Raw genomic sequence first — 27,487 nt, 5'->3', positions numbered from 1 at the left:
TAATACCAATAGAGCATCTGTCTACTAATCAATCACTACACAAAGCAGCCCAGGACTTCAGTAGTGAGTTTGCTATAGGTCATCATAAAACAGCCTGGACAAAGCTGTCTCAGAAAGCTTGCTTTAGCATGACTCAAACATACATGGCTCCACCCAAAAATATTGATCCTTGAGCTCCACAAACTCTGAATTCACAAAAGTTGTACAACCAAAAACCAGGACTTATTCCAGAAGCTCACAAATGAGTCAACTGCTTATTTAGATTAAAATAATTGATGGAAATATGCATGACACAGCACTGAATGAAACTATTTGAATATTACAAGACCATGAAAGAGGGGGCACAGAAAGTATAGTAATATGCACACAAAGACTGAAAAAATAAGATCCATTCAACAGTTTTTGAAGTTTTTTTGCTGGAGTATTGTGACTTTGAGGTCTGTAATTGAGTGACCAGGGAGGTTGAAGTGTTCTCCGACTGGTTTTTGAATCTTTTGCAAAAGAATAAATGGACACAAAACTGCAGAATTGGAATTAATTTGCAAACTGGACACCATTAAATTAGGCTTGAATAAAGACTGGGAGTGGATGGGTCATTACACAAAGTAAAAACTATTTCCCCATGCTAATTTTTCCCCCTACTGTTACTCACACCTTCTTGTCAACTGTTGGAAATGGGCCATCCTGATTATCACTACAAAAGGTTTTTTTTTCTCCTGCTGATAGTAGCCCACCTTAATTGATCACTCTCGTTATAGTTAGTATGGTAACACCCATTTTTTCATGTTCTCTGTGTATATATATCTGCCTACTGTATTTTCCACTACATGCATCTGATGAAGTGGGTTTTAGCCCACGAAAGCTTATGCTCCAATAAATTTGTTAAGTCTCTAAGGTGCCACAAGTACTCCTCGTTCTTTTTGCTGATACAGACTAACACGGCTGCTACTCTGAAACCTTTCTGTTTCAGTTTCCCACTGAAATCATAATTTATTCTCTTTTTAAAAAAAATAAATACAAAACAAGTTCGGAACTCAGTACAAAACATGTAAGCTTTACATACGTTTATAAAACAATTTTACTAAACAAAGTGCCCATTTGTTTTTTCCAGTGTTCTTAAAGTCTCCTTAGAGATAAATCACTCTGTGCAGAGTCGTAGGTATTCAGTTTCAGCCTCAAGCAAATACTCAATAACAAAAAAATTTCATTAAAGGGGAATTAAGAGTGTTTAGCAGTGCCCCCAGAATATGAAAATTAGCTACCAAAAACAGAAGCCTCTCAACACCAGAAAATACACTCAGATAAACAAGACAAACATTAGAAAGCCAGGAAGTGTACAGTCACAGTCATGCCTCCCACACCACACATGTAAACAACCTTACAATGCATCCATGGAAATGGCAATAGACATTAGGAACCTTACTCATTCCAACAAAACCTGTTATTTTCTCAGTGCCTACCACCTCAAATCATGACTCTGTTTCAACACTTGTGACATTCACCAAACATGTCTGCCTGTCATGCACCAAGCCTGCCTGTTTTCAGTTCCTAAACCCAGTCTCAGCATGTGATGCTTGTGACATGCACTGACCAAGCGTTTAAAAAAATAAATAAATAAATAAATAAATAAATAAAATAAAGGCAATTAAGGGGCAGGCTGTATCTCAGGAACCCCTTAATTAAAATGAACTTATATTTTCGACAATCTCAGACCCTCAATTAGAAAACCCATTTTCAAGCCAATCCAACTCTGCATGTGGATTTTAGAGCACACTGAAGATTCAAAATAGCACATTTAGGGGGGTGGGGGGTCTATATTTCAGGAACCCCTTATCAAAATGACCTCAAAGGTGCATCACAAACTCTACCCCAAGCTCTCAGGTGGTATAACAATTTTCAAACCCATCTGACTGCCTATGACTTTTAGAATACTGAAAATTTGCCTTTAAACAGAAATGCTGCTCAGTAGAGTATTGCAAAACATCACACTATATTTTTCACATGATCTATACTAAAAGCTGTCTTCAATGTAAATATGCCTCAGCATAATGGATCTGTTTTCTTTAAAGCATGGTCTTAGCCTGGGGGTGGGTGGCATTCTCGGGTTCAGTATTCACTGACTCGAATTTCCATACCAAAATTGCTTAGTTTGCAAGTAAAATAAGTGTATTCTAACTACCAAACCCTACACATCCAACACTCAAAGTGAGGGTATGCCTACACTACAGAATAGCTACGTCGGCATAACCCCAGAGTGAAGATGCAGCCTACACTGACAGGAGTTTTTCCCAACACTGTGGGAACAGCACCTTCCCAAATGAAGTTTGCTTCCACCAACACAGCTTTGTTCAATGGACATAGCTGCAGCCACACACCTGATGACATAGCTGTGTTGACCAAACTTTTAACTGTACACAAACCCTGAGTTCTGTCCATCTTGAACACAACCAATATTTGAGATTCTGCAAACCAAATTATGCCATTAACTACATCTGTACAATTCCACGGTCTTCAGACATCTGGGCAAACTCATGTCATAATTTGGCCTATGGAATCATTCTCGTAAAGACGCACAAGATGGAAATAATCTAATTTGACTTTCAAACCCCAGGCTACGTGAGGCTTTTATGTTTTTAACTGACATCTTTTTACTTGCAGATTTAATACATTTGTTATGGAAATTGGGGAGACAATTAATATAAAACCTCATTATGCCATTTTTACAAAGTCATTTTTAGAGCAGAAATGCACTTAATATTGCTAAGCTACTTCTTCATGGAAGTCTTCTATATGGAATTTAAACTTAGAGACTAAGGTTTGAAAGTTTAACAAGACAAGTACAAATAAATTGAAAACCGATTTGATTAAACTGAGATGAAAATGTATTTCTAGGTGTCAAGTACTGAATTATATTAAGTAGTAATACTGCATTTAACGTTTGGCACCAACAATAAGTTTGACATTGTATACGACACAAAGTTTCAAGCAAGAACTGTCCTAAGAATCTTACAATTTAAGTGACAGAAGAAAGGCCATAATAAGAAATCCACACTTGGGAATTGCAAATTTTGAGAATTTTTTTTTTAAAATTGGGCAAGTCGAGCTGGAGGGGATTACGCACTCAACCTGTGGACACTGAGGCACTAAGAAATTGATGATGGATGCAGGAGTGATAGTAGTGGCATCCTTAAATAGATTGTAAGGTAATTACATGCAGATCAGGCCGCATGGAAAAAAGGCAAGAAGAAAGAAGCAGAAGATGGAAACGAAGCAATTATAATATTCTGTATTTGCTGCTTGCCGAGTCCAGCTTTCAAGACAGTCCAAGGGGTGCACAGAAATACCTTAATATATAATTAGATGGGGGCTAAATATTATTAAAATTACTCTAGTCCTGCCCCTTAGACTTATTTCAAAGGTTTGTTATGGTTTGTTCCTCCATCACTGACCCCTCCTCTGTCAAGTCCCAAGTCTCAATCCTAATTCCTAACTTCTTTTTTAATGTATTAAAGGCTTGAGTTTAAGACACCTTGAAGAAGTGATTTTTGAGAATGGATTTAAAGAAAAGAGGCAGGCAAAATGGACTGAGAAGGAAGTTCTAGGCATAGAAAACACAGACATACAGCTAGCTGGTCAAAAGAGGAACATTTGAAGGATGACTCCGACTCCATAGCACCCTGCTATTATGAGAAAGGGAGCTTAAAAAAAAAAATGTTAACCTGCCCATGCAACTATTTAGCGAGCAGGTGTCATTACCCTCAATATGCAGCACATTTTCAGAGCAATTTGTCACAGCCAAATTATGTGAAGACCACAGTTTTACCTTTACTGCTCGTAATTTGCAGAGCTTAGTGAAATAAACCAGGAGAGTGAAATTTGTCACACATACTGCATGTGGTAACATTTAGCTTCAATTGGATGCAAGTGAACAGCATCATTGTCTCGATCTTCTCAAAACTTAAATTAAAGACTGCTCCTGTGAAGACACTTCAGTAGTTTGAGTGATATTTCAGAGGAAGTCATTTAGGTTGATGGTAAATTACCTAGAATGTTTAAGAATCCCATTTGGATACAGTCCTCACCAGAAAAGATGAGCTCACGTAAGTCGATAATAGAAGTGGCAATAGGAGACGTGGAATAATGAAAAAATCCAGAGTGGTAGCTGACTCAGAAGGCTGATGCATGATATTGACACAGAAATTAGTAGAGGAGATGGAAAAAAAAAAAAAAAAAAAAGGACCAGAAATTACTTTAGCCTTGACCAGTGGAGACAAGGGGACTTTTATAAATAATTATTTCCCTTCAGCATCTGGCCCTCGTCTGTGGCTACTGAGTTACACGTTAAACCCCCATTCACTCAGCTTCATTGATCTCCCGCTGCAACAGTCTTTACAATCAGTCTTTTTCTTTTCGGCACTGGTATGTTCTTGGATTTGGCAGAGGAAGTAGAAAATCTCCAGTTGTGTTGTTCACACCACAGAGCTCTTAACTCTTAGGCCTGGTCCACACTACCCCCCCACTTCGGACTAAGGTACGCAAATTCAGCTACGTTATTAACGTAGCTGAATTCGAAGTACCTTAGTCCGAACTTACCGCGGGTCCAGATGCTGCAGGCAGGCTCCCCCGTCGATGCCGCGTACTCCTCTCGCCGAGCTGGAGTACCGGCGTCGACGGCGAGCACTTCCGGGATCGATCCCAGAACATCGATTGCCTGCCGTCGGACCCGGAGGTAAGTGTAGACGTACCCTTAGAGAAACTTAGGAGGAAGGAGGCTGTTGGATGCTGCTCTCCTCAGTGGTCTTCAGTTGAGCCCACGAGTGTTTGACAACTCAGATAATTACACTAGAACAGTTCAGAGGTTTGACATAAAAGAAGCAGAAAGACCCAGACTGAGTTACATTATCTCACCACAAGAGGTACACTTATGTCTTCCACTTAACCTTCTCTGACTTTTCAGCCATTGCTCATTTGCCATAAGGTGGAAAGTTTGAACTGAGGGGAAAAACAGAGTTTAAGGACAATTATGAAAAAAACATAGCAGCAAGCGACATATTTGTGCTGCTCATTTTGTGCAAGGCAGATGAAAGTGAGGAAGCTTACATTAGCCTAGGAACAACCAAGAAAAAACTCCATACTTTCATTTGTCAATCCTTCCTGTTAAATTGTGACCTATACTAAATCTCAGAGACTGCCTATAGAGCAGTGGTGGGCAACCTGTGGCCCATCAGGGTTATCTGATTGCAGGCCGCGAAACCTTTTGCTGACATTGACTGTCCGCAGGCACGGCCCCCCGCAGCTCCCAGTGGCCGTGGTTCACCATTCCTGGCCAATGGGAGGTGCGGGAAGCAGCGGCCAGCACATCCCAATGGGAGCTGCGGGGGGCCGTGCCTGCGGATGGTTAACGTCAGCAAAATGTCTCGCGGCCTGCAACCAGATAACCCTGATGGGCCACAGGTTGCCCACCACTGCTGTAGAACATAGGCCCATCTTATAATGGGTGAACGATGGTTTTAAATTGAGTTGGAATATTAGCATGAACAACAGGCCCAAAGCATTGAACCAAAAACAAAGAAATAATGAGAAAAAAAATAGTTGTGTTAAATTTGTAGTGACCCTTCAAAATACCAGTGTTAGCTTATTTAAGGTTTGGGCTAAAGTAACAGAAATAAAACACGGTTAATTGGGTACTATGAGCAGTAAATAATTGGCTATAATTGAACTCCTTCATCTGGCTTAGCTAAGGTCTGATAATTGGTGATGGCATCACACTTGTTTGTTAAATGCAATAAAAAATAAACTCCTAAGGTTCATTGTTAATACCTGCCTGACCAAGTTGGAACACTCCTGGCTTTAGCCCATTTGTAAGTATCTTGATCAACTACTTACAAATGTCTTGTTACTGTTTGCATCTAGTAAATTGCTCATTATTTTGGCATGTTTAGAAGAATTGTATAAATACCATTTGATGTTTGGATTTATTAAAGGAATTTAAAGTTAAATTAGTATTTTGGTAATATCCTGCATAAATAATAATAAATCCAACATTGCCTTTGTCCATTCAGAGAACATTGGTGAAGATGAAACAATTTGAATTAAGGGTGAAAGTGTCAGCTAAGATTTCCTGCCTTAAAGGGACACAGTCAATTTAAAAATCACAATTCTGCTGGAAAAATGATACATTCTATAGTTAAAAGTATAGCCTAAGATGACTAGAACTGAAAGAGATAGGAGAAAAAATGTTTAATTTTCAATGTAATGTATACCTAGTGGTTCCCCTTGTATTGTCACTGTCCACTGTTCGTGTGGGTCTTTCATAGAACAAGGAAGGTTTTCTTTTCTTTTAATATATATGATAATATGATAGTAAAAACAAACAAAATGGCATGCGATCAGGGCAGCTGCAGTACCTGAAATTACTTTTTAACTCTTTTTAAAAAAAAAAAAAAAAAAATTGGCAACTTGAAATCTAGTCAATGTACCTTTAACTGTTGCTTGAGGGTTTTTATTTTGTTTTGACAATAGTTCTGACAAACATACCTTTAACCGTTGCTTGAGGGTTTTTATTTTGTTTTGACAATAGTTCTGACAATACTGTATCACTCAGCATTTTGGCGACTGAATATATTTTGCTTGTTTGTGTTTTTCCAAAAGTTCCATTTTATTTTTAAGAGTGAAAATTGTGATAGTACTTTGCTAGCTAATGGCTCACTCAGCTCTCTGTATGTGTGTGTGTATATATATATATATATATATATATATCTCTCCTCAATATATGTTCCATTCTATGCATCCGAAGAAGTGGGATGTAACCCACGAAAGCTTATGCTCAAATAAATTTGTTAGTCTCTAAGGTGCCACAAGTACTCCTGTTCTTTTTGCGGATACAGACTAACACGGCTGCTACTCTGAAACCTGTCACTCAGCTAGTGATTTACCCACATTTTTCTATTTTACTATTGTATTCTTTGGTCATGTAAATACATTACATACTCTATAATAATCAACCAGTAATCTATAACTACTTCCATTAAGCGAATTAAAAAAATTATAGTATTCTTGTTAAACTATTTTATTTCTTAAAGTGTGGTTTTGTGGGGCCAAGCACTATTGAACAGTTTCTACCTGACCTCAGAAGTAGCTGTTATGTCAGTGGCAGATGGAGTGTCCCCTATACATGCAGTGTGCAATTTTTAAAAGAGTTAGGTATGCAATTGCACATGCAAAAGCATTTGGCCTTTTATGTACGCAACTACAATCATACATCTAGTTGTCCATCTGCGTGCACAAATATCTTATTTTCATTCAACTAATGTTTTGAAAAGACAAAATCAGTAATGAAGATATTTGTAGCCGAAACCAGCAACTGCCTCTATGAGTTCAGTTTCAGTGGCTTTCTTGGTGTAGATGTATTAGGACTGAAGACCAATTAATTATGAAACATGTTTAACAAGGAATGCTGCTACATGGCCGGAAATCAGGTGGTTGCCAAAAGCTTCAGTGGCACAATCAGATTGCCAATAATGGACATAAACTGAATATCAAGCCAGACCATCTGAAGGAACTAGCTATGGATTGAGCCAGGTGGTGCTTGATTTGCAAGGACATACATCCCTGCTTGATTTGCCATGATGGTGATGAATGTTTTGAAAGTCAAACCCAGAATTTATAATTCAACAATTTGGAAACTTTTTGTATGAAAAGTACTGTATAGAATGGTGTTAATCTTTTAAGCATAAATTCTACCTAGTCTACACAGCCCTATCTTTCACCATGTACAACCAGACCAGTGCCACCAAGGATGAAGAACAGCTGGTTGAAACCAAACCCAAGCAAGACAGAGGTTATGCTTATGGGCAGAAGAAAGCATCTTGAAGAGTTCACAACCATGGCGCAATCTCTTTTTGGTGGGTATGCACCCACAATTGGTCAATTCACTTCATAATTTAGGAATGCTCCTGGATTTCTTGCTGAGGCTAAGCACTCATATGATAAAAAGTATTAATCACAGATGCTACTGTCTCTGGTTGGGTAGGTGAGACGATCCCATCCTAGCAGACTATGACCTGACTGCAGTTACCTTTGTCACCTCTTGTCTGAACTATAACAATGTAACATTCCTAAGGGCTGATGGCTCCATGTCCAGTTAACTCTATACAGTACAGAATGTCTCCTCAGCAACAAAGGCTACCTCAAACACATGAAGTCTGTCCTCTGCTCTCTAGACTGGCTTACCACAGAATATTGAGGTTAACTTCAAGGTCTCAGTCCTTGTCTTCAACTTGGTCAAAGGCCTAGGCCCAGCATATCTCAGATCATCTCTTCGCTGAGAACCACAGTTGACCATTCTGCTCCTCAGGCCTAGTGTAATTTTCTACAAGGGTAAAAGCTCAATTGTGCAAGAAACAGAGCCTCCTTGGAAGCTAGTAAGAGACTATGGAATGAACTCCCAAAGGAGCTAAGAATCATCACCACCTTCCTTGAACACTTTTCTGACCTTGCCTTCTCTAAAATGTCGAGCAGGTGTGTACATTTAAAAAAAAAACACAAAACCCTACTAAAACAAAAACACTTCACTACACACAAAATCTGAGGAAAGAATGAGAAAGAGAGAGAGAATATAACCTGCACAAGAGTTGTTAGCCATGTCATTTAATGCATTACAGAAAGGTGCTCAGATGCTACAGTAATGAAGAATAAGAACCTACACAGAAAAGAAAAAGCAGATCAGAAGCCAACAATTTAAAGCTAAGGCATTCATTCTTCCATTAAAAAATATGTAACTAACCTTTACGTATCATTAACATCTGTGAGAGAAGTTTAGTAGGTCAATGAACCAAAATATGTACTAGACATCAAACTAGGTGTTGCAACACAAGCATAAAGGAATCATGGCCAGATACACATTAATCGTTAACATCTAGATAGGAACAGAGTTACTCATCTGTGTTAGTCATGAAATTCAAATACACAGGGAAGTCTGCCTCCATTCAAGAATGGTCTCCGTAAAATCAAACAACCTGAGCGATATCCTAAAACTAGTTGCACACAAACTGACCTAAATATCAAATGATGATTTCAGGATCAAACTGGACTCTGTCAACCAGAGGGTGCAGACAACATTCAGTTCATGCTACTGACTCAGTAAAAACTTTAAGAACCAACCTATTGATTTCAAGAGCTGGCATGGCCCAGGGTTATGTTCCTCACAAACACTTCACAGCTAGCACATTAAGGGGAACTAGGATCCAGCCACACAGGCTGTCTACAGAACACTCAACGTAGTTCATCTACGTTAGCTGGATTTCCTTCACACATATCCAGTTGCCCTCAACCCCCGAGATAGCTTTCAGACAGAGGAAGAATCACCCTTAGCCAAAAGGACCAAGTACCTAGCATTTGCTTTCTTACCCCAACAGCTGGCCTTAACAAAGAAACTGGACACCTCATTCAAACACGATTTTGCTTCCCCATCAGAGATGCCACTGCCTAGAAGAGCCAAAGCCCACAAAACATACTCCACAGTCCCCTCGTCTCCTCTAGAGCTCACCGTACCCACAGGAGCCTAGCCCTTGACACAATCATGACCCATAATCCCTTCGTTGCCAATACTGGACCTACCCAGAGAAGCCAGAGCCCTCATACCCACATCCATCCCACTAACCCAGGGGTGGGCAAACTTTTTGGCCCGAGGGCCACATCTGGGTATGGAAATTGTATGGAGGGCCATGAATGCTCACGAAATTGGGGGTTGGGGTGCAGGAGAAGATGAGGGCTCCGGCTGGGGGTGTGGGCTCAGGGGTGGGGCTGAGGATGAGGGATTGGGGTGCAGGAGAGTGTTCCAGGCTAGGACCGAGGGGTTTGGAGGGTGGGAGGGGGATCAGGGGTGGTGCAGGGGGTTGGGACACAGGAGGGGGGTCAGGGGTGCAGGCTTTGGGGGGTGCTTACCTCAAGCAGCTCCCAGAAGCAGCAGCATGTCCCCCCTCCAGTTCCTACATGGAGGCACAGCCAGGAGGCTCTGCGTGCTGCCCTGTCCACAGGCGCCACCCCTGCAGCTCCCATTGGCCATGGTTCCTGACCAATGGGAGCTGCGGGGGTGGCACTTGAGGCAGGGGCAGCATACAGAACCTCCTGACTGCCCCTATGCGTAGGAGCAGGAGGGGGGACATGCAGCTGCTTCTGGGAGCCGTGCGGAGTGGGGCAAGCCCCCAACCCCGCTTCCCGGCTGGAGCGGGGCAAGCCTCGGAGCCCGCTCCCCAGCAGGAGTTTGAGGCCCGGATTAAAACATCTGGAGGGCCGGCTGCAGCCCCCAGGCCGTAGTTTGCCCACCCCTGTACTAACCCCTTATCCTTTGATGAGGAGCTACCCAGAAACCTGCGCCCCTCGCACACATACTCCTGCTGCACTCCTTCCCCTGGAGCTGCCTCCCGAGGGAACGGGGGGAACCAAGCCCCTTCTCGCAGCTACCACAGCGATCCTCAGGGCGAAAGAAGCCAGGCCCCTTCTCCCACATTACGGCACCCACCCACCCACCACTCCCCGCTGGCGGCCGGCTCTAGCTCACCTGAAGCGGCCCCCGCAGTGCTGGCACTGGTCCCCCACCCAGCCGGCCTGGCACTCGCACTGCCCGCTGCCCGGCTGGCAGCGCCCGCCATTGGCGCACGGCTTATCGCACTCCTTCCCCTCGACCGCCGACGCCGCCTCGGGCCCCGGCACCAGCAGCATCAGCAGCACCAAGAGAAGCTGAGCCGGGGGCCGCCCCCCGGAGCGCCGCGGCCGGCGGCCCTGCGAGCCCAGTCTCCCTGCCGCCGTCTGCCTCCGGCTGCTCCGCTCCATCTGCTGCCGCCGACTTGGGAGAGGTGAGAGCTTCGGACTCCTCGTCTCCGTAAGCCTCCCGGGTGGGCTGAGCGACCGGACGGTGGCCGGCGAGGGAGCTGCGGGCTTCCGATACGGTGGCCGATGAGGAAGGAGGCTGCTCAGCAGCGCCGCTCGCACTCGCTCTCTCCCGACTCTCAGCGGCAGGACTGAGGAGTACGTCGGGCCGCGGCCGATGACGTCACCACCCGCACGGCGTCCACTGACATCATGTCGTCGGAGCGGACGGGGACTGCCATCGACAGCGGGCAGCGGCGGCCAGAGCGGCGCGGGGTGGGGCCCGTCTTCTGCTACAGTGCCATAGAGCAGGGGCGCCCAGCATCCAGCGATGGGACCGCGCGGAGGCGCCGCTTCCCCCTGGCGTTCACCGGCTCAGCAGCGAGGGGGACAGGAGGTGGCCATGCCTCGGAGCTCAGATTAATGCACGAGCACAGGTGTCCTGGGGGACTGGCTGCTAGTTAAACCAGAGCCTCGCCAAGGAGGTGCTAGGCTGGGGAGTCTTCCCCCAGCCCCCACCACGCTCCCAAGCCCGGAGCCAGCAGGCACTGGGAGCAAAAACGAGCCTGGATTTCCCTGGCTATTTCAAACTGCTGGCCCAGTCCCGGGGGGATGTTTGCAGGGGGGCACGTTATCCCACTCATACAATTCTTCTTTTTTCCGAGTAGCTGAAGAAAGCCTAAGGACTCGCTCACAAAGCCCGTCACAAAGTGCAAGATAGAAGAAACAAGTGTCCACACAAGAAAGCCCTGACTCAGTGATGAGATGAGGTGGAGCCTGCAAGGGGAGAAAAACATTCTTTATTTCTGTTGCAATGTTCATAGAGTCCCCAGACCACTGTGATCATCTAGTCTGATCACCCGTATAACACAAACCATAGAACTTCCCCAAAATAATTGCTAGAGCAGATCTTTTAGAAAAATAGTTAATTTGATTTAAAAATTGACAGTGATGGAGACTCCACCATGACCCTTGGTAAATTGTTTCAATGGTTAATTACCTTTGCTGGTAAAAAAATTACTATTTATTTCCTGTCTGAGTTTGCCTAGCTTTATCTTCCAGCCATTGGATCATGTTACATTTTTCTCTGCTAAAGTGAAGATCCCATTATTAAATATTTGATCCTTATGTAGATACTTATACTCTGTAATCAAGTCACCCCTTAGCCTTCTGTTTGTTAAACTAAATAGGTTTAAGGACCTCTATCACTATAAGGCATGTTTTCTAATCATTTCATCATTCTCGTGGCTCTTCTCAGAACCTTCTCCAGCTTATCAATTTATTATCTAAAGACTTCATTGCACTAAGCACTGTACAAAATAACAGACATCCCAAGCCCCACAGAGCTTACAGTCTAGGTCCAGGATTTAGAGAATAAACAACAGGTGAATAAACAGTTAACAGGTGGAACAAGAAGTACAAGGGAAGAGAAAAACGTGGGTATTTGCATTGATAGTGCTCACCACTAATGACTAAAGGACATAGCAGTATGTTAGTTTTACACTGAAACTCTCAAATTGCATACCTCAGTTACTACTGTGTAGACAAAAAGTTTGCAATATCACAATGCTCAATGTATTCCAAAGAATCTGTAAATGGGAAGGGAAGATGAATTCCCATATCTACATTTGGGAGTAGTTAAAACAGATATTACTCGAGAAAGGGGTATGCTGTGGGCATGCTTGAATAAAGAAGGAGTTGCAGTTGAGAATCTTCACCATTGTTTAGGGGCTGGTCCAGGAGCGCAAAAGAGTGAGAAAGAGCAAGTAGAACAATATCATCATTATAGCTGTGATTGACCTGAGTTATCTGAGTGAGGCGACAAATACCTTTCTAAACAGACTAGTCAAAATGAGGTTGTTATTTGCAATGGGAAGAAGATAGAGTTCAAATTAATGGTATTGTTAGAAATAAGTAAAACCTTGATTATGGATTTGGAGAAGTATGTGAAGTACTTAAAGTGACAAGAGGCTAAATTTCACTGAAGTTACTGGGTCAAATTCATCCCTGGCGGCTCTCCATTGATCTATTTAATAGAAGTGAAGTTACACTAAGGGTAAATTTAATCCATTGTTTTAAATTTGGAAAGAGGTGCATGGTAAGGCTGAAGATTAAATTATTTTATTAAGTGGGGAATCAAAAGTGAAAGTTTTGAAAGCCCTGTAAAAGGGAGAGGTTGAAGTAAGGTGCAACAGTGCAAAGAATTATGTTTTTGAGGGTTGGGTCACCATTTCATTGAAGCTGATGGGTGTAACTGTCACCCTTCATTTAAAATAGCTGTAAGAAACCAGTGAGCTTCTTTATGGAACCAGAAATCTGAAACAATAGCAACCGCCACCTAAAACATAAGTATGTCACCACCCAGAATACATGTGGGCAGAGAGGTTTTGCTGTGTGTGGTTTTGAGTAGAGGTGTATGAGAAAGAGAGAGAGAGAGAAGAAAGAAAAACACTATAGAAACATAGAGAGGAGGAGCATAAAGCTAGACATAACCTGAACAAAAACTGAGAGTATGGCCGTGAAAAAAGCCTAGAGAGAGAGCTTTTGGGCTGAGTGCTGGCTGAAAGAGGCTCAGGGCTGGGAGCAAAGACACTATTTCCAGTTGTTTGATTCCTGCTGTGTTCAGTGAAACAGGATTTTGTACATTCTTTGTAAATAAACAAGACTGTATCAAAGATACCTGATTCCGTCATCAATTTCTCCTCCTAATGGAAACAATGCACAGGGCCCTGAACTTTGGCTAACTGGTCAGGTAAAAAATCTAAAATAAAATAGTTAATCAATTACTATATTTAATCCAGACAGATAATTTGTATTTAGAAGTAAAAAAAAAGCACTTGCTTGTTTGAGCTGAACCAGGTTCCTGATGGTTTCAATGTGGTTTCTGAATGGGTTACTGAAGAGAATGAAAGGTATTGATAAGAAACACCATAAAGTAAATCTAAAGATGTATGTAAATGGATAATCTAGTCAGTCAAAGCACTTACCTGACACAGTCATGGTTATTAAATCCTTTACCTTCCATGCCTGAGAGAGTGGCAGAGCCTGTCATCATAAAGAAACAACAAGGAGTCTGGTGGCACCTTAAAGACCTTAAAAACCTCACTTCTTCAAGTTTTTACCCACGAAAGCTTATGCCCAAATAAATCTGTTAGTCTTTAAGGTGCCACCAGACTCCTTGTTGTTTTTGTAGATACAGACTAACACGGCTTCCCCCTGATACTTGACATCATAAAGAAAGTTTGCGACGTAGGGCTTGTCTACATTTACCGGGGGATCGACGAGTGGTAATCGATGCATCAGTGGTCGATTTAGCAGATCTAGTGAAGACCCGCTAAATCGACCGCAGTTCGCTCTCCCATTCTAGAAGAGCAGGGGGAGTTGACAGGAGAGCATCTCCTGTTGACATCATGTAGTGTGGACCCCGCAGTAAATAGATCTAAGCTATGTCGATTTGAGTTACGCTATTCACGTAACTCAAATTGCGTAGCTTAGATCAAATTTCCCCTGTAGTGTAGACAAGGCCTTAGTTTAAAAGTTCTGTGCTAAGATGTCCTGGCACCCAAACAAAGATAATAAAGTAAATTGTTAGAGACTTAAGATAGCTATTGCAGTTAAACCCTCCTTTCCATATTATAAAGGTGGAGGAATGGAGGGCTCTTTCCAGGGTGCCCTATACTCACATTCCTGGAGCCGCAGACTGCTGCCAAGGTGCACTGGGTCAGAGACTTAACCAAGCACCCCTAGGCTAGAGATACTAGCAGTGTATGTTGTTCGTACTCAGCTTCTGCCCTGCGTGTGCTATATAGATGCTGCTACTCTACCTTGCTTCATGCTGTAGAGATCCTACCAGTGGAAACTTCTCTGAGGCAGCTCTGCTCTTCATGTGTCACAGAGATCTTGCTAGTTCTGGCATCTGCTAAAGAGATCCTGCCTTCAGACTCTGCTCTGACTCGCCAGGTCTGGCCTTGCCTGCAATTGTCATAGATGATAATACTTTTGTTTCTGCCAAAACACATGGATGTTGTCCAAGAGAATAAAATCAATTACAACACAGTAATATAATAAAATACCATCAACTTAAAATAAAACATCAAAACAAATAAGGCCTGAGAGATGTCTCTCCATCTCTGACTCTCCTATATGTCTAGGTATTTCTCTCTAGTATAATGGATTTCTCACTCAAGTGTTTTTTCTTACAGTGAAAATTCCATTGGATTTGACAATAAAAAGATATGTCTTAAACTGGGTAACTAGAATACTTTGCATGTTGGAATATAATAGATTTGTTTTTATCAAGTAAACTTTGAATCTCTCAAGTTACACTGTAAAAGTTAAGAAGAGTTCAGCTCTACAGATTCACTTTGAGTTGAAAAGTAGAACAAAGGAGTTTTCATAGTGAGACAGACCTCTACTCCATCAAAGACAGTATCCTTCCTCTGACAGAGGCCAATCTTGGATGCTTCAGAGAGAGTTGTAACAATCACAAATGCCTTTTAACTGCTTGATACTATACCACCAGAAGAAATTCCTTCCTGCCCCTAATTGGTAAACAAATTGTGCCCTGAAGCATGATAGTTGCTAGCCCTTTGCATACACAATCTCAGCAATGGGTTTTTTTTAAGTTTTTTGCTAATTTAATTTTAAATTTGGTTGCTTCAATTTTTACATGACAGGACAGGAATTTCTAAAAAAAATTAAAGTTCCCAGGTTCATACAATTGTTGGTAAACAGTTTATCTACAAACATATATTGAATAGAGTGGGAGGGATTAAGTAAACCCAGAGTCTGGACTGAGCTATTTTTTTTTTCCTGAGGAGAGATATTTACTAATAGACATATTGAACTGTTTAAAACACTCTTGTTTGGCAATAGGTACAGAAGGACTATGCTGTTTCTATAAACCACATTCAGTGTGATTATTACATTTAGGAATGGGAGAGCCCAAGATACCAAGACATAGACCTGCATTAGAACAGCATACTCCTCAGTTATCCTCACATATCTCTTTAACAGTATGTTAAATCAGTAACTGGTTGTTAAATAGACATTTCCCCAGACTATTAAACTCAATTGTTTCTGTGAACAAGCATTACCAACAATGTGCTTGTAATGATGAACTACACTAACCCTCTTTCTCACTCTCTAGAGACTTTAAGCCCCTATGAAGCTGATCACTGTATCTATATTTGCAATTAAATGGCACCTCTTTATTCAGGGTGCAGGTCAAGTTACTTCTCCTCCTGAGATGCACAATGACAAGATAGCCAGAGACTATGTTGTTGTAAAAATAGACACTTGGGGTGAAATTATGGCCCCCTCAAAGTCAACAACAAAACTCCCACTGACTTTAACAGGGCCAGTATTTCACCCACAGGGGCTGAGTCGCAGCTGAGCTGAATATCAGGGAGAGAAGCAAACAGTGGAAATGCTTTGGGAAGCTGACTCCCAGGCTGTCTAACTTGTGTGTCAGTGTCAAGGCTGTATCCCCACTTTGAACTTTAGGGTACAAATGTAGGGGCCTGCATGAGGACTTCTAAGCTTAACTACCAGCTTAGTTCTGGTCCGCTGCCACCATTCCCTACCCTGGGAAGCTTTTAGAAAACCTCTCACCAATTCCCTGGTGAATACAGATCCAAACTCCTTGGATCTTAAACAAGGAGAAATTGACCCTTCCCCCCTCCTTCCTTTCACCAACTCCTGGTGAATACAGATCCAAACCCCCTTGGATCTTAAAACAAGGAGAAATCAATCAGGTTCTTAAAAAGAAGGCTTTTAATTAAAGAAAAAGGTAAAAATCATCTCTGTAAAATCAGTATGGAAAATAACTTTACAGGGTAATCAAACTTAAAGAGCTCAAAGGACCCCCCTCTGTCTTAGGTTTAAAGTATAGCAAACAAAGATAAACACTCTAGTAAAAGGTACATTTACAAGTTGAGAAAAACAAAGTAAATCTAGGACGCCTTGCCTGGCTTTTACTTACAATTTTGAAATAAGAGAGACTTGTTTAGAAAGATGGGGAGAACCTGGATTGATGTCTGGTCCCTCTCAGTCCCAAGAGCGAACAACCCCTTAAAACAAAGGACACACACAAAAGCCTTTCCCCCCCCCCCCCCAAGATTTGAAAGTATCTTGTCCCCTTATTGGTCCTTTGGGTCAGGTGTCAGCCAGGTTACCCGAGCTTCTTAACCCTTTACAGGTAAAAGGATTTTGGAGTCTCTGGCCAGGAGGGATTTTAGTACTGTACACAGGAGAGCTGTTACCCTTCCCTTTATAGTTATGACAGTCAGTCACCATGGTGTCTGGGTGTCAAGATCACAAGAAAGTGTAACTACAGCATGCTCACCACTGTATTAATGAATCTTTCCCTCCTTTGAGAGAGGAATGGTTTTGCAATGACCCTTTCCTTGTTGTGTCTGTCCTCTTATCTCCATTACCTCTCCCGTGGAAACAAAACAAATATAACTCCCTTCTCAATTTATTAGACACTGGGACCAGCTACCGCTGACTAGTGTGTCCCCTAACTTCAGTAGCTTTTCATTCCTTGTCAGCAACCCATTCAGAGCAGCTTTTCTCCTCAGTTGCAAGGAGCCATCTCCTGACTCTCACCCTCAACTGCCAAGGAACCTTCTGGTCCCAGCATTCCAGCCCTTCTGTTAAAGGGGCCTCCAACAGTCATGCCCAACTGCCATGGAACCTTCGGCTCTGAGCATTCTGTCCCTTCTGGTGCCACCCCCAGATTTTGGACCTGGATCTGAACTCTGCAGTATCAGGCCTCTCCTAGTCCCTAAACAATATTTACTTGAAATACCCAGTTAGCTTTGGAGGACAAGTACTGGTCAACCATTAAGGCTGCAGGTTTGTAACAGATAGCATGATTTTCCCATTGTCTGTGACTGTTTTATGTCTGTGATGCACCACACAGTGGCAGCTCCTGTGTCCCATGGGGCTGGACCTGGCATCCTGCTCTTGCCATTGAGTCCAGGTGTGCAGGGTCACAGCATGGCTCAGGTTTGGCCCAGCTGCCTCTGTGTCATGCTGGGGGTGGGCAGGCCAAACCTGAGCAGCACTGTGATCTGGAACACCCAGAGTGGGGAACAGGACCCAGCCCTGCCAGGCACAGGAGGTCCTGCTGCCCAGGGTGAGTGAGGGGCAGGCTCCCTCTCCGTCCATCCTGGCTTCTCCTCTGCACTGGGTCTAGGAATAGGGTTGTGGTACTAAGGCACAGAGTGCTGCTGGGATGGTTGGTGCCCCCTCATCTGTCACAGCATTTTTTTTATCAAAAATCACGGAGCAATCACTAAACCCATGAGTTTTATTACATTTATCGTGAATGAGCTGTGATTTTTTTGATAAAAAAAATACCATGACAAATCTGCAGCCCCACCAGTCATATATCTTAACTAGTAGTTGAAAGCTCCCGTGCTCTCACACAGGTGTGGCACTTGGGCCATGTAATCTACCAGCTGTGCAGTGTCCCTTACATGACCAATGAAATTGTTGCATGGAAATTAGCTGTAGCATAAAGGTGGTGATTGGTTAAATTACCTCTGATATCACAGTGATCTAGAACTCTTGGCATGGCATAGATAACATGTCTTACTATAGCTGTACACTGCCTGGGTATAATTCATAAAGTCAAAATGGCTGCAAACAAAAATTTGATGGTAACAGACCATGAATGCCAGCGATGATTGAACATAGGGATATTCTGAGCAAAAAGAGCTCTCAGCTATGCTTGTAGCTGTTTCATCACTTCACACTGACTCAACAAATATTCTAGGCTTCAGAGTGACACGCAGACAGGTGATTTTCCTCCAAAGTTTTGTTTCAGTAGTTTGAAGAAGAGCTTTGGGTTTTTTTTCAGCATTAAGATTTCTTGCAAACAGCTCACTGTTGCTCTAGTTTTGTCTCTGTTGTAGTATGTAATAGACCAGGAGTAGGCAACCTATGGCACACGTGCCAAAGGAGGCACACGAGCTGATTTTCAGTGGCACTCACACTGCCCAGGTCCTGGCCACTGATCCAGGGGGCTCTGCATTTTAATTTAATTTTAAATGAAGCTTCTTAAACATTTGAAAAAACGTATTTACTTTACATACAACAATAGTTTAGTTATATATTAGAGACTTATAGAAAGAGACCTTTTAAAAATGTTAAAATGTATTACTGGCACGTGAAACCTTAAATCTGAGTGAATAAATGAAGTCTTGGCACATCACTTCTGAAAGGTTGCCAACCCCTGTAATACACCATCTTGGCACTAATTCTGCTCTCTCTTACACTTGTATAAATCAGGGGCATATCCACTGAAGTCAGTGGAATTGCATCAGTGTAAAACCAATGGGAGTGAGATCAGAATCCCCTATTTTCTATTTATCTACATGGAAACCTCATTGCAAGTATATTTGACAACACACTGGTCTCTCATTACCGTGAACTTATGTATAACCCAAGATATTGCGAGAGGTCTCATTTGACCTTACTTTTCCTTTCTTTAGTTGTGAGTATAATTGCCAAAGAGTCTTAGAAAATATAATTAATGAGAAACGCACATATAACTATGAAATGTCTTTAATTAATCAAATGTCAGTGAAATTTACAGACATAATAATAATAACGAATAGCTGAAAAATAATAAAGCACCTTCTGTTCAACAGGATTTTAAAATACTTTGGATTCACCCTGAAATGCAGTCATCTCTGGGGTTGATGGTAACAACTGGTGCATATCAGCACTGTACAAGTTAGGTCAGTAAGTGAAGAATATCATACTTCTTCAGAACTGTAGTGGAAATTGTAGGTAGACAGAATATAATTACCAAAATGAAATGTAGTTAAACAAACCTATTCTTGCATGAATTTCAGTAGGATCTCTAACAATCACAAGTTGTTAGGACCTTAGTTTTATATCTTATTCAGAAGACAGTGCCTTCAATAGTACAATGCTCCTAACACCACAATGAGGTATTGGATCAATTATGATCCAAAAGGAAGAATACCAGTGGCTGAGTCACCAACACTACTTCTTGCAGCACCTGCGTTTTCCTTGTAGGTTTCACATCTATGTATTGACCAAGCCTGACCCTTCTTATCTTGTGGGCACCAAAATCTCCAGGAATTCAGTAGCAGTGACACTGTCAGAATTCAGTCAGTTTGAGCTCTGCACGGACTATACTAAAGTCAAGGCCTAAATGTTCACAAGTGTCCACTAATTCTGAATGCCTTGAATTTTGGGTGTCCATCTTCAGCCACCTGGGGCCAGATTTTCAGAGGTGTGAGGCCCATGCAACTCCATTTGGCTTCCATGGGGAGCTGTGAGTGCTCTGAAGATCAGTCCCTAATGCTCAGAAGTTGGGCACCTAAAAAGCAAAGGTATATAAAAGTAGCAAATACTTAAAAATGTGTATGCCTTCCCAGAGATCACACAGCAAGTCAGTAGCAGAGCTATGAATGGAACCTGGAGTAAAGAATGCCAGTCCTGTGCTATAACCGTTACTCACCAACTCTTCCACATTCTGAAATAGACTTGCCACTGTTTTTAAGAGTCTTATTATTCTGCAAAGAGTTAAAAGGAAATGGATTACACTATTCAGTAACAAAAAATCAACTCAATGGGCTGCAACTGAGGAGTATTCTCAGGCCAGGTCTACACTAACCCCCTAATTCGAACTAAGGTACGCAACTTCAGCTACGTGAATAACGTAGCTGAAGTTCGAAGTACCTTAGTTCGAACTTACCTCGGTCCACACGCGGCAGGCAGGCTCCCCCGTCGACTCCGCGGTACTCCTCTCGTCTAGCTGGAGTACCGCAGTCGACGGTGAGCACTTCCTGGTTCGACTTATCGCGTCCAGACAAGACGCGATAAGTCGAACCCAGAAGTTCGATCGCTCGCCGCCGAACTACCGGGTAAGTGTAGACCTACCCTCAGAGAAATACCACAAAGCGAACAAGAAGTACTTATAACAATCTTGAATTCCGGTATTGCAAGAATAAAGGCTTTGTCTGTGAGCCACACTTCCTTAAATTCTAATTGTCCAATTCTAAGTCGTTGGGGTTTTTGGCAAGCATGTGCTTTACACATCATGCTGTCTTCTGTTAGAACAGACTGTGAAGTCCCAACTCCAATAAGTAATTTGCAGACTATTAGCTGACAATCAGAAGTTAGATAACCCCTGAAGAAAGCCTAAATTGCATAAAAAAGCACCCTCTTTCCCATCTCTCCCCCTCAAAAAAAAGATTCAGTGAAAGATAATGAAAGGCATTCAGATTCATTAGAATCATAGAATATCAAGGTTGGAAGGGACCTCAGGAGGTCATCTAGTCCAACCCCCTGCTCAAAGCAGAACCAATCCCCAACTAAATCATCCCAGCCAGGGCTTTGTCAAGCCTGACCTTAAAAACCTCTAAGGAAGGAGATTCCACCACCTCCCTAGGTAACCCATTCCAGTGCTTCACCACCGTCCTAGTGAAAAAGTTTTTCCTAATATCCAACCTAAACCTCCCCCACTGCAACTTGAGACCATTACTCCTTGTTCTGTCATCTGGTACCACTGAGAACAGTCTAGATCCATCCTCTTGGGAACCCCCTTTCAGGTAGTTGAAAGCAGCTATCAAATCCCCCCTCATTCTTCTTTTCTGCCGACTAAATAATCCCAGTTCCCTCAGCCTCTCCTCATAAGTCATGTGCTCCAGCCCCCTAATCATTTTTGATTCCAATGCAATGTGGACAAGCATGTTTTATTTACAGTCTTCAGTAAATTTGCTGTGAAGAGGTGTGCTGCTGCAAATATGCAGGACACTCAATGAAAGAATAAAAGGAATCAGGGCAGCTGTTCAGGAATTATTTTTTAAAAGAGAGGTTACATATTGGCAGTGGAGTTTATAGAGGCCTTGGCAGAGAAGCATGTCTCTTAAGGCTCACACAAACTGCTTTGTTACTCAATGATGGAGTTATAGGAATGGCCAAGATCAGCAGTGATTTTAACATTCAGAGCACGTCTACACTGCAGCCACAGGTGTGATTTCCAGCTCGTGTAGATGTACCCAGGCTAGCTGTACTCTAGCTATCTTGCTAAAAATAGAAGTGAGGACACGGCAGCATGGGCTTCAGCATGGACTATACAAGCCCACCTGACCCCCAGGATATGTACTTGTTTGTTCAGTTGGCACTGAAGCCTGTGCACAGTGTCCTCACTGCTATTTCTGGTGAACTAGCTAGAATGCAGTTCACGCGGGTATGTCTACCAGAGCTGCAAATCACACCCATTGGGGTATGTCTACACTGCAGCTGGGTGCCTGCTTCCCAGCACAGGTAGGCAGACCCATACTAGCTCTTCTCAAGCCAGCAAACTGAAAATAGCAGTGGAGCCAGGGTAACATGAGCAGCAGCTGGGGCTAACCGCTGGATTACAAACCCACCCAGGTCCCCTGGATATATATTGAGCTGACACTCATGTTACCCCGGTTACACTACTATTTTAGCATACTAGCTCGAGCACAGCCAGTGCGTGTCTATCTGCTCAAGCTGGAAAGCATGTTCCCACCTGTAGTGTAGACGTACCCTAAGAAACCAATCCCATACATTACTTTACCTTCATAAGGAGTGCAAGATTGGGTCTTAACTAGTGGACCTCTACTCCTCCCTCTCACCCATGCACACATTACACCAATCCTTTCTGGTGTTTGGGAGGACGTCTGCTTGTTATTTAAAACTGGTAAGAAACTTCATATTGGTGCAAGATGCTGGCCTATTTAACCTCAACTGAGGCTGAAGTTACCTGTTCTGGGCACGAACAAAAAAGCAGTAGCAATGGGAATTTACTCTGTCCACACTGCCCCACCAATGGGGCTCAGTCCTGTTTTGGAGGACCATCTCAACTGAGAAGGTAGCTTATGATTCCTGTGCATTCAGCCTCTGCTGAGGCTCCCAACAAGGGTGCTAGCTAGTGCCAGACATTGTAATATGGACACCTGCGCACTGGAAACTAGACTGAGACCAACAATCTAGTTCATTCGGTAGTCACCCCTTTGGAAGACCTATTTTACAACACAAGAGCGCATCTTGCTAAAAATCCAGCCTATATACTAAACTGTTCTCACAACGGACTCCTAAGTGCTGTAGACAAATTCTATAGTCGCATGGCTCTCACCCCATTTTGTTTCAGCTAATAAACTCCCTCCCCCTTTCCATGCTGTTAACAATGGTGCCGTGTGGGAGTATAAATAGCAGCCCTCACAAGCTGCCTCATGTGACCTAAAACAGAACTAAGAGTAAATACTGGGGACTGCCCCTGGATCTGGAGAAACTTTGGGGCAAAAAGACATTGTCCCCCAGGAAAGAATACCTAGGTCCTTACGTTAGGTAGTGAGGACAGAAGAAGAAAAAGTTCAGTATTTGGGTTTTCCCTTGGTCATAATACATATGTGTAATTTCAATGCAATTAAAATTCATTTTTGTATTAACCCTTTCATAGTTCTACTCCTTGGATTGTTTTCTCCCCCTTGCACATATACTGGAGGTTGATGTTGTTACAGGAGTGTTCAGTATCTATATATATGTAAATAGATAAGGTGCCAGTCGATGACAATCAAGAATATGTATAGGGCTTCTGACTTTCAGTTTTAGCTGACAAAACTGATAAAACAGTTTTAACTCATAAAACACTGATAAAACTCCCCCAATATAAAAATGAAATAAAATAAAATCAGTGTTTATCCACTAAGCACTGGTAATAGTTACTTGCATCAAATGGCTTGTCTACGCGGAGGAGTAATGCAGACTACGGGGATGTAATTTCTAAAGCACATTAATTGGTCCGTGTAGACCCTGCTGGCATGCACTAAAGATTCCTTTGTGAGCTTTAACATAGTGCTGTTTGAAACGGTATTACGTTAAAGTGCACTAGAGAACATTACAAAGAGAATACTCATTACAGTTTAGACTACTGTGATGAGTAATGTATATAATAACATTACTCATTACAGTATATAGAACGAGTAAGCGCCAACAAACTTTGATTTTTGGACATCTACATAAAACCCAAAAATTATTTAAAAATACCACCCCCCATGAAATTAATAAACCAACCAAAAACAAAAAACCAAACCCAGAAAGCCCTAAATATGTAGCATAGTTCTTTCTTGGGTTTTGTAGGACCAATGAAACTTGTGCACCCTAAATGGATTCTTTTGTGTGTAGTTTTTTACATCAGCTCTTAACACGTAAATAATTCATGGTACTGGAAAGACCTCTTGGGTTTGGAATTATTGGTTCATAGATCTTTGAAATTACATTTCTGTAAGTCCCTCACTCCGGTTCTACACTTTTATTTAGAATCACAGGTTGAAGTGAGAGAATTGTAATCCGTCTACTTTAAAACCTGGATGAAATCATATTGTTTTAAATCATGTTAACAATGGGCTCTGAGCTGGGAACTGTGTCTGCAGAACCAATTTAAAGCGTGATTTGAAACCCTTTCAGGCTAACTTGGTTTAAGCACAGTTTGGCCTCTTGGGTCTGGGTCCTGTAAAGAATTACACATCTTCTTGACATTTAGAATGTCAGTAACACTGTTGACTTCAGTGGGACTATTTACATGCATGCTTAAACTTAAGCCCATGCCTAAATCTTTGCATGATTGACACCCCATTGTGAATGGGGCCATTCTGTGTTTAAACAGAATGTAGTGAACCTTGTTTCCAGATTCAGTCAATAAGTTTTGTCCCTGCCCACAATGACTGGTCAACCCATTTTAAAACCATGTTTGAAACCAGTTCAGTGATCAGTGCCAATAAAATGCACACAGGAAATAATTTTGCAAAGTATAATATTATATATCATAAAGTCCAAGATAAGTATAGTACTGTAAATAGTATGTGATTAGGAGTTGGCTGAGTCACACTGGAAAATATGAAGTTCCTGAAAGACTATTATATACAAAGCAAAAAAAAAAAAAAAAGCTGTACACTGTTTTACAAACATAGGTCACCATACAGCCATTGATAAAGCCCCAGAACAATAATTAGAGAAGGGCTGGGGGAAAAAAAGGGAAACACAAAAATCTCTGAACCATCAAAGTATTAATAGTTTAATACTGTTAAACTCCAGTACAGTTACAAATATTTAATACTTGTAGCAAAGGACTATCCCCATTTTATGGGTGGAGAAACTGCAATACAGAGGGTGAGATCCTCAGCTGGTATAAATCACCATAGCTCCATTAGTTTCTATGGAGCTACACCAATTTTTGCCAGCTAAATATCTGGTCTTCTAGAGTTTGAGTACCACACAGGTGGAATTAGATGTCAGGAATTCCTGATTCCCAGTCCTGTGCTCAGTCACTAAATCGTGCTGCTACTTGTCCCACATGCACAACATCTGCTTCTTATGGAAGTGTAGCTCCTGTTGGAGTTCACCTAATACTGAGCTTTATATACTGCTTTGCTTCCATTCTCTGTTACAGGGCCAGACCCTGGAGAGCAGCATGCAAACCAAACAAATAGGATGTACAATCAGCCTACTGTGATGAACCATTATTTATTATCGTCAGACTATTGCCTACAGGCCCAACTGATATTAGGTGCCTCATTGCCCTGGGTGCTGTATATACACATAGTGAAAAACAGCCCCTACCTTGAAGAGTTTATGTAATCCACACACCTCCTGGGTGTGGTGCTCTGACCCATGTACTGGCACCGAGACCCAGGGCCGTCCCCCGCTATTTGGGTGCCCTACGCAGCCCCCTCCAAGGGGGGGCTGTGTGGGGCCCCAGGCCTCCCCCTCCTCCCCAAGGTCTGGGAGGCAGGAGCTGTGGGGGGCCACTTTTGGGATTAGCAGGGGGCCGTGAGCAGCCCGCTCCGCTGCCTAAGGCACCATGATATTTGGGGCAATTTGGTGCCCCAAATTTCATGATGCCCTACGCAGCTGCGTATGCCTCAGGACAGCCCTGCCAAGACCATTTAGAGATTAATGAGTCTGCTATAACCTTAGCTAACAGCCATGTGGCTTTTGGCTCATGCAGTAGAGCAGGCCTGCACAACTCGTAAAGCGGCGAGGGCCATATTACTCCAAAGAAAACAGCTGAGGGCCGAAACCCCCCGGCCCCGCGGAAACACCCCTCCCCCCAGCACCGCCCAGCCCCGCGGAAACAAACCCTCCTTCCCCAGCACCGCCCCGCCGAAACAGCTAAGGTTTGGGGGGGAGGGTGTGTGATACTTTATTAAGAATTTTTCAATTAAATCAAACAATTTTTTAAATTATTTTAATTTTTTTTATTAATCATGGAAAAATTAAAAACATCTGTTCCGTTGAAAGAAAACATTTGTACTTTTCATAATTACCTTGCAAATTTAATGAGAAATATTACATCTCTTTTCGGCAACAAGCTTGTCACATTTGAGGGTCATATTTGAAGTGGATATTTTCATAATGTCTTCCAAATGGTCGTCAGTCAGAGAAGAACGTTGCTTGTTTTTATTCATGTTCATGATGGAAAATGTTTGTTCACATATGTAAGTGCGTCCAAAAATGCTGAACGTTTTCAGTGCAACTTCATTGTCCAGACTTTTGTAGAAGTCCCGCAAGCTGCTTTCTCTGTGCTTATTTCGGTAAACTACTGAACACTGAAGTTCAATAACCTCCAACTGCAAATCTAGTGGCACTTCCTCTGGATCCACAGAAAAGGGATCTTCAATCAGCTTCAACTGGACGTCTTCTTCTTTAGACAAAGTAAGTCTTCTGTCAAATTCTTCAATCAAAAGAATGATGTGCTTTGCGTATTTTTCTCCTAACTCGGTGTGTTTGTGCTGAGGGATACGCTGTGCACAAGTGGGAAAGTGACACATTTCACCTTTTGACAGCTGACTTCTGAAAAGTTTCAATTTCATTTTGAAAGCTTTCACTGCTGCACACATTTGAAATATAAGTTGATTTTTTCCCTGAAGTTGAATGTTGAGATCATTCAGGTGTGCTGTAATATCACAAAAGAAAAAGAGATCTTGATTCCAGGACTCATTTTCAAGCTCTGGGTATTTTATTGGCCCATTTCCTAGGAATTTTGCTACCTCCTCTTTCAAAGCAACAAAACGCTGGAGCACTCTTCCTCGACTCAACCACCTCACTTCTGTATGGTAGATTAAGTCATTGCACTCGGTGTCTACCCCTTCAAGAAAGGCTCAAAATGTCCTATGTTTTAGTCCTCTAGAACGGATGTAGTTTACAATGGAAACTACCACTGACATTACATGCTCAAATTTTAAGACTTTGCTACACAAAACCTGCTGATGCATAATGCAGTGATGTTTGGTTATTTCTCTCCCGATAAATTCTTCAAGAAGAGTAACTGCTCCAACATTTTTTTGGCACATAGCTGGAGCACCATCAATACAAATGGCCACCAAGTTTGTGAAATCTAATCCTGACTTATCATTCGTGCACTTTATCACTTCATTGGAGATTTCTTTTCCGGTTGTGCGACCCGTCATGGAGCACATGCCAGCAAGTTCTTCAGTAATTTCAAAGTTTTTATCAATACCTCTAATAAAAATAAGAAGTTGGGCGGTGTCTTTTAAATCGGTGCTTTCATCCATAGCTAGGGAGTAAAAGCAGAATTCACTGA

At 42.4% G+C, this 27,487-nt stretch overlaps 1 protein-coding gene across 1 annotated transcript in view; it reads right to left on the bottom strand.

Moving 5' to 3' along the window:
• ATRN (attractin) overlaps positions 1–10,833 on the bottom strand; it is a 243,572-nt gene extending 232,739 nt beyond the window's left edge. Inside the window, exon 1 of the mRNA XM_065404708.1 lies at positions 10,562–10,833. Coding sequence (XP_065260780.1) covers positions 10,562–10,833 — 272 coding nt within the window. The remainder of the gene's footprint in view (positions 1–10,561) is intronic.
• Between the last annotated feature and the right edge of the window lie 16,654 nt (positions 10,834–27,487).

This window comes from Emys orbicularis, chromosome 5, assembly GCF_028017835.1.
Source record: "Emys orbicularis isolate rEmyOrb1 chromosome 5, rEmyOrb1.hap1, whole genome shotgun sequence".
NCBI lineage: Eukaryota > Metazoa > Chordata > Testudines > Emydidae > Emys > Emys orbicularis.
The sequence above is the reverse complement of the archived record's forward strand: the minus strand, read 5'-3'. Positions and strand labels throughout refer to the sequence as shown.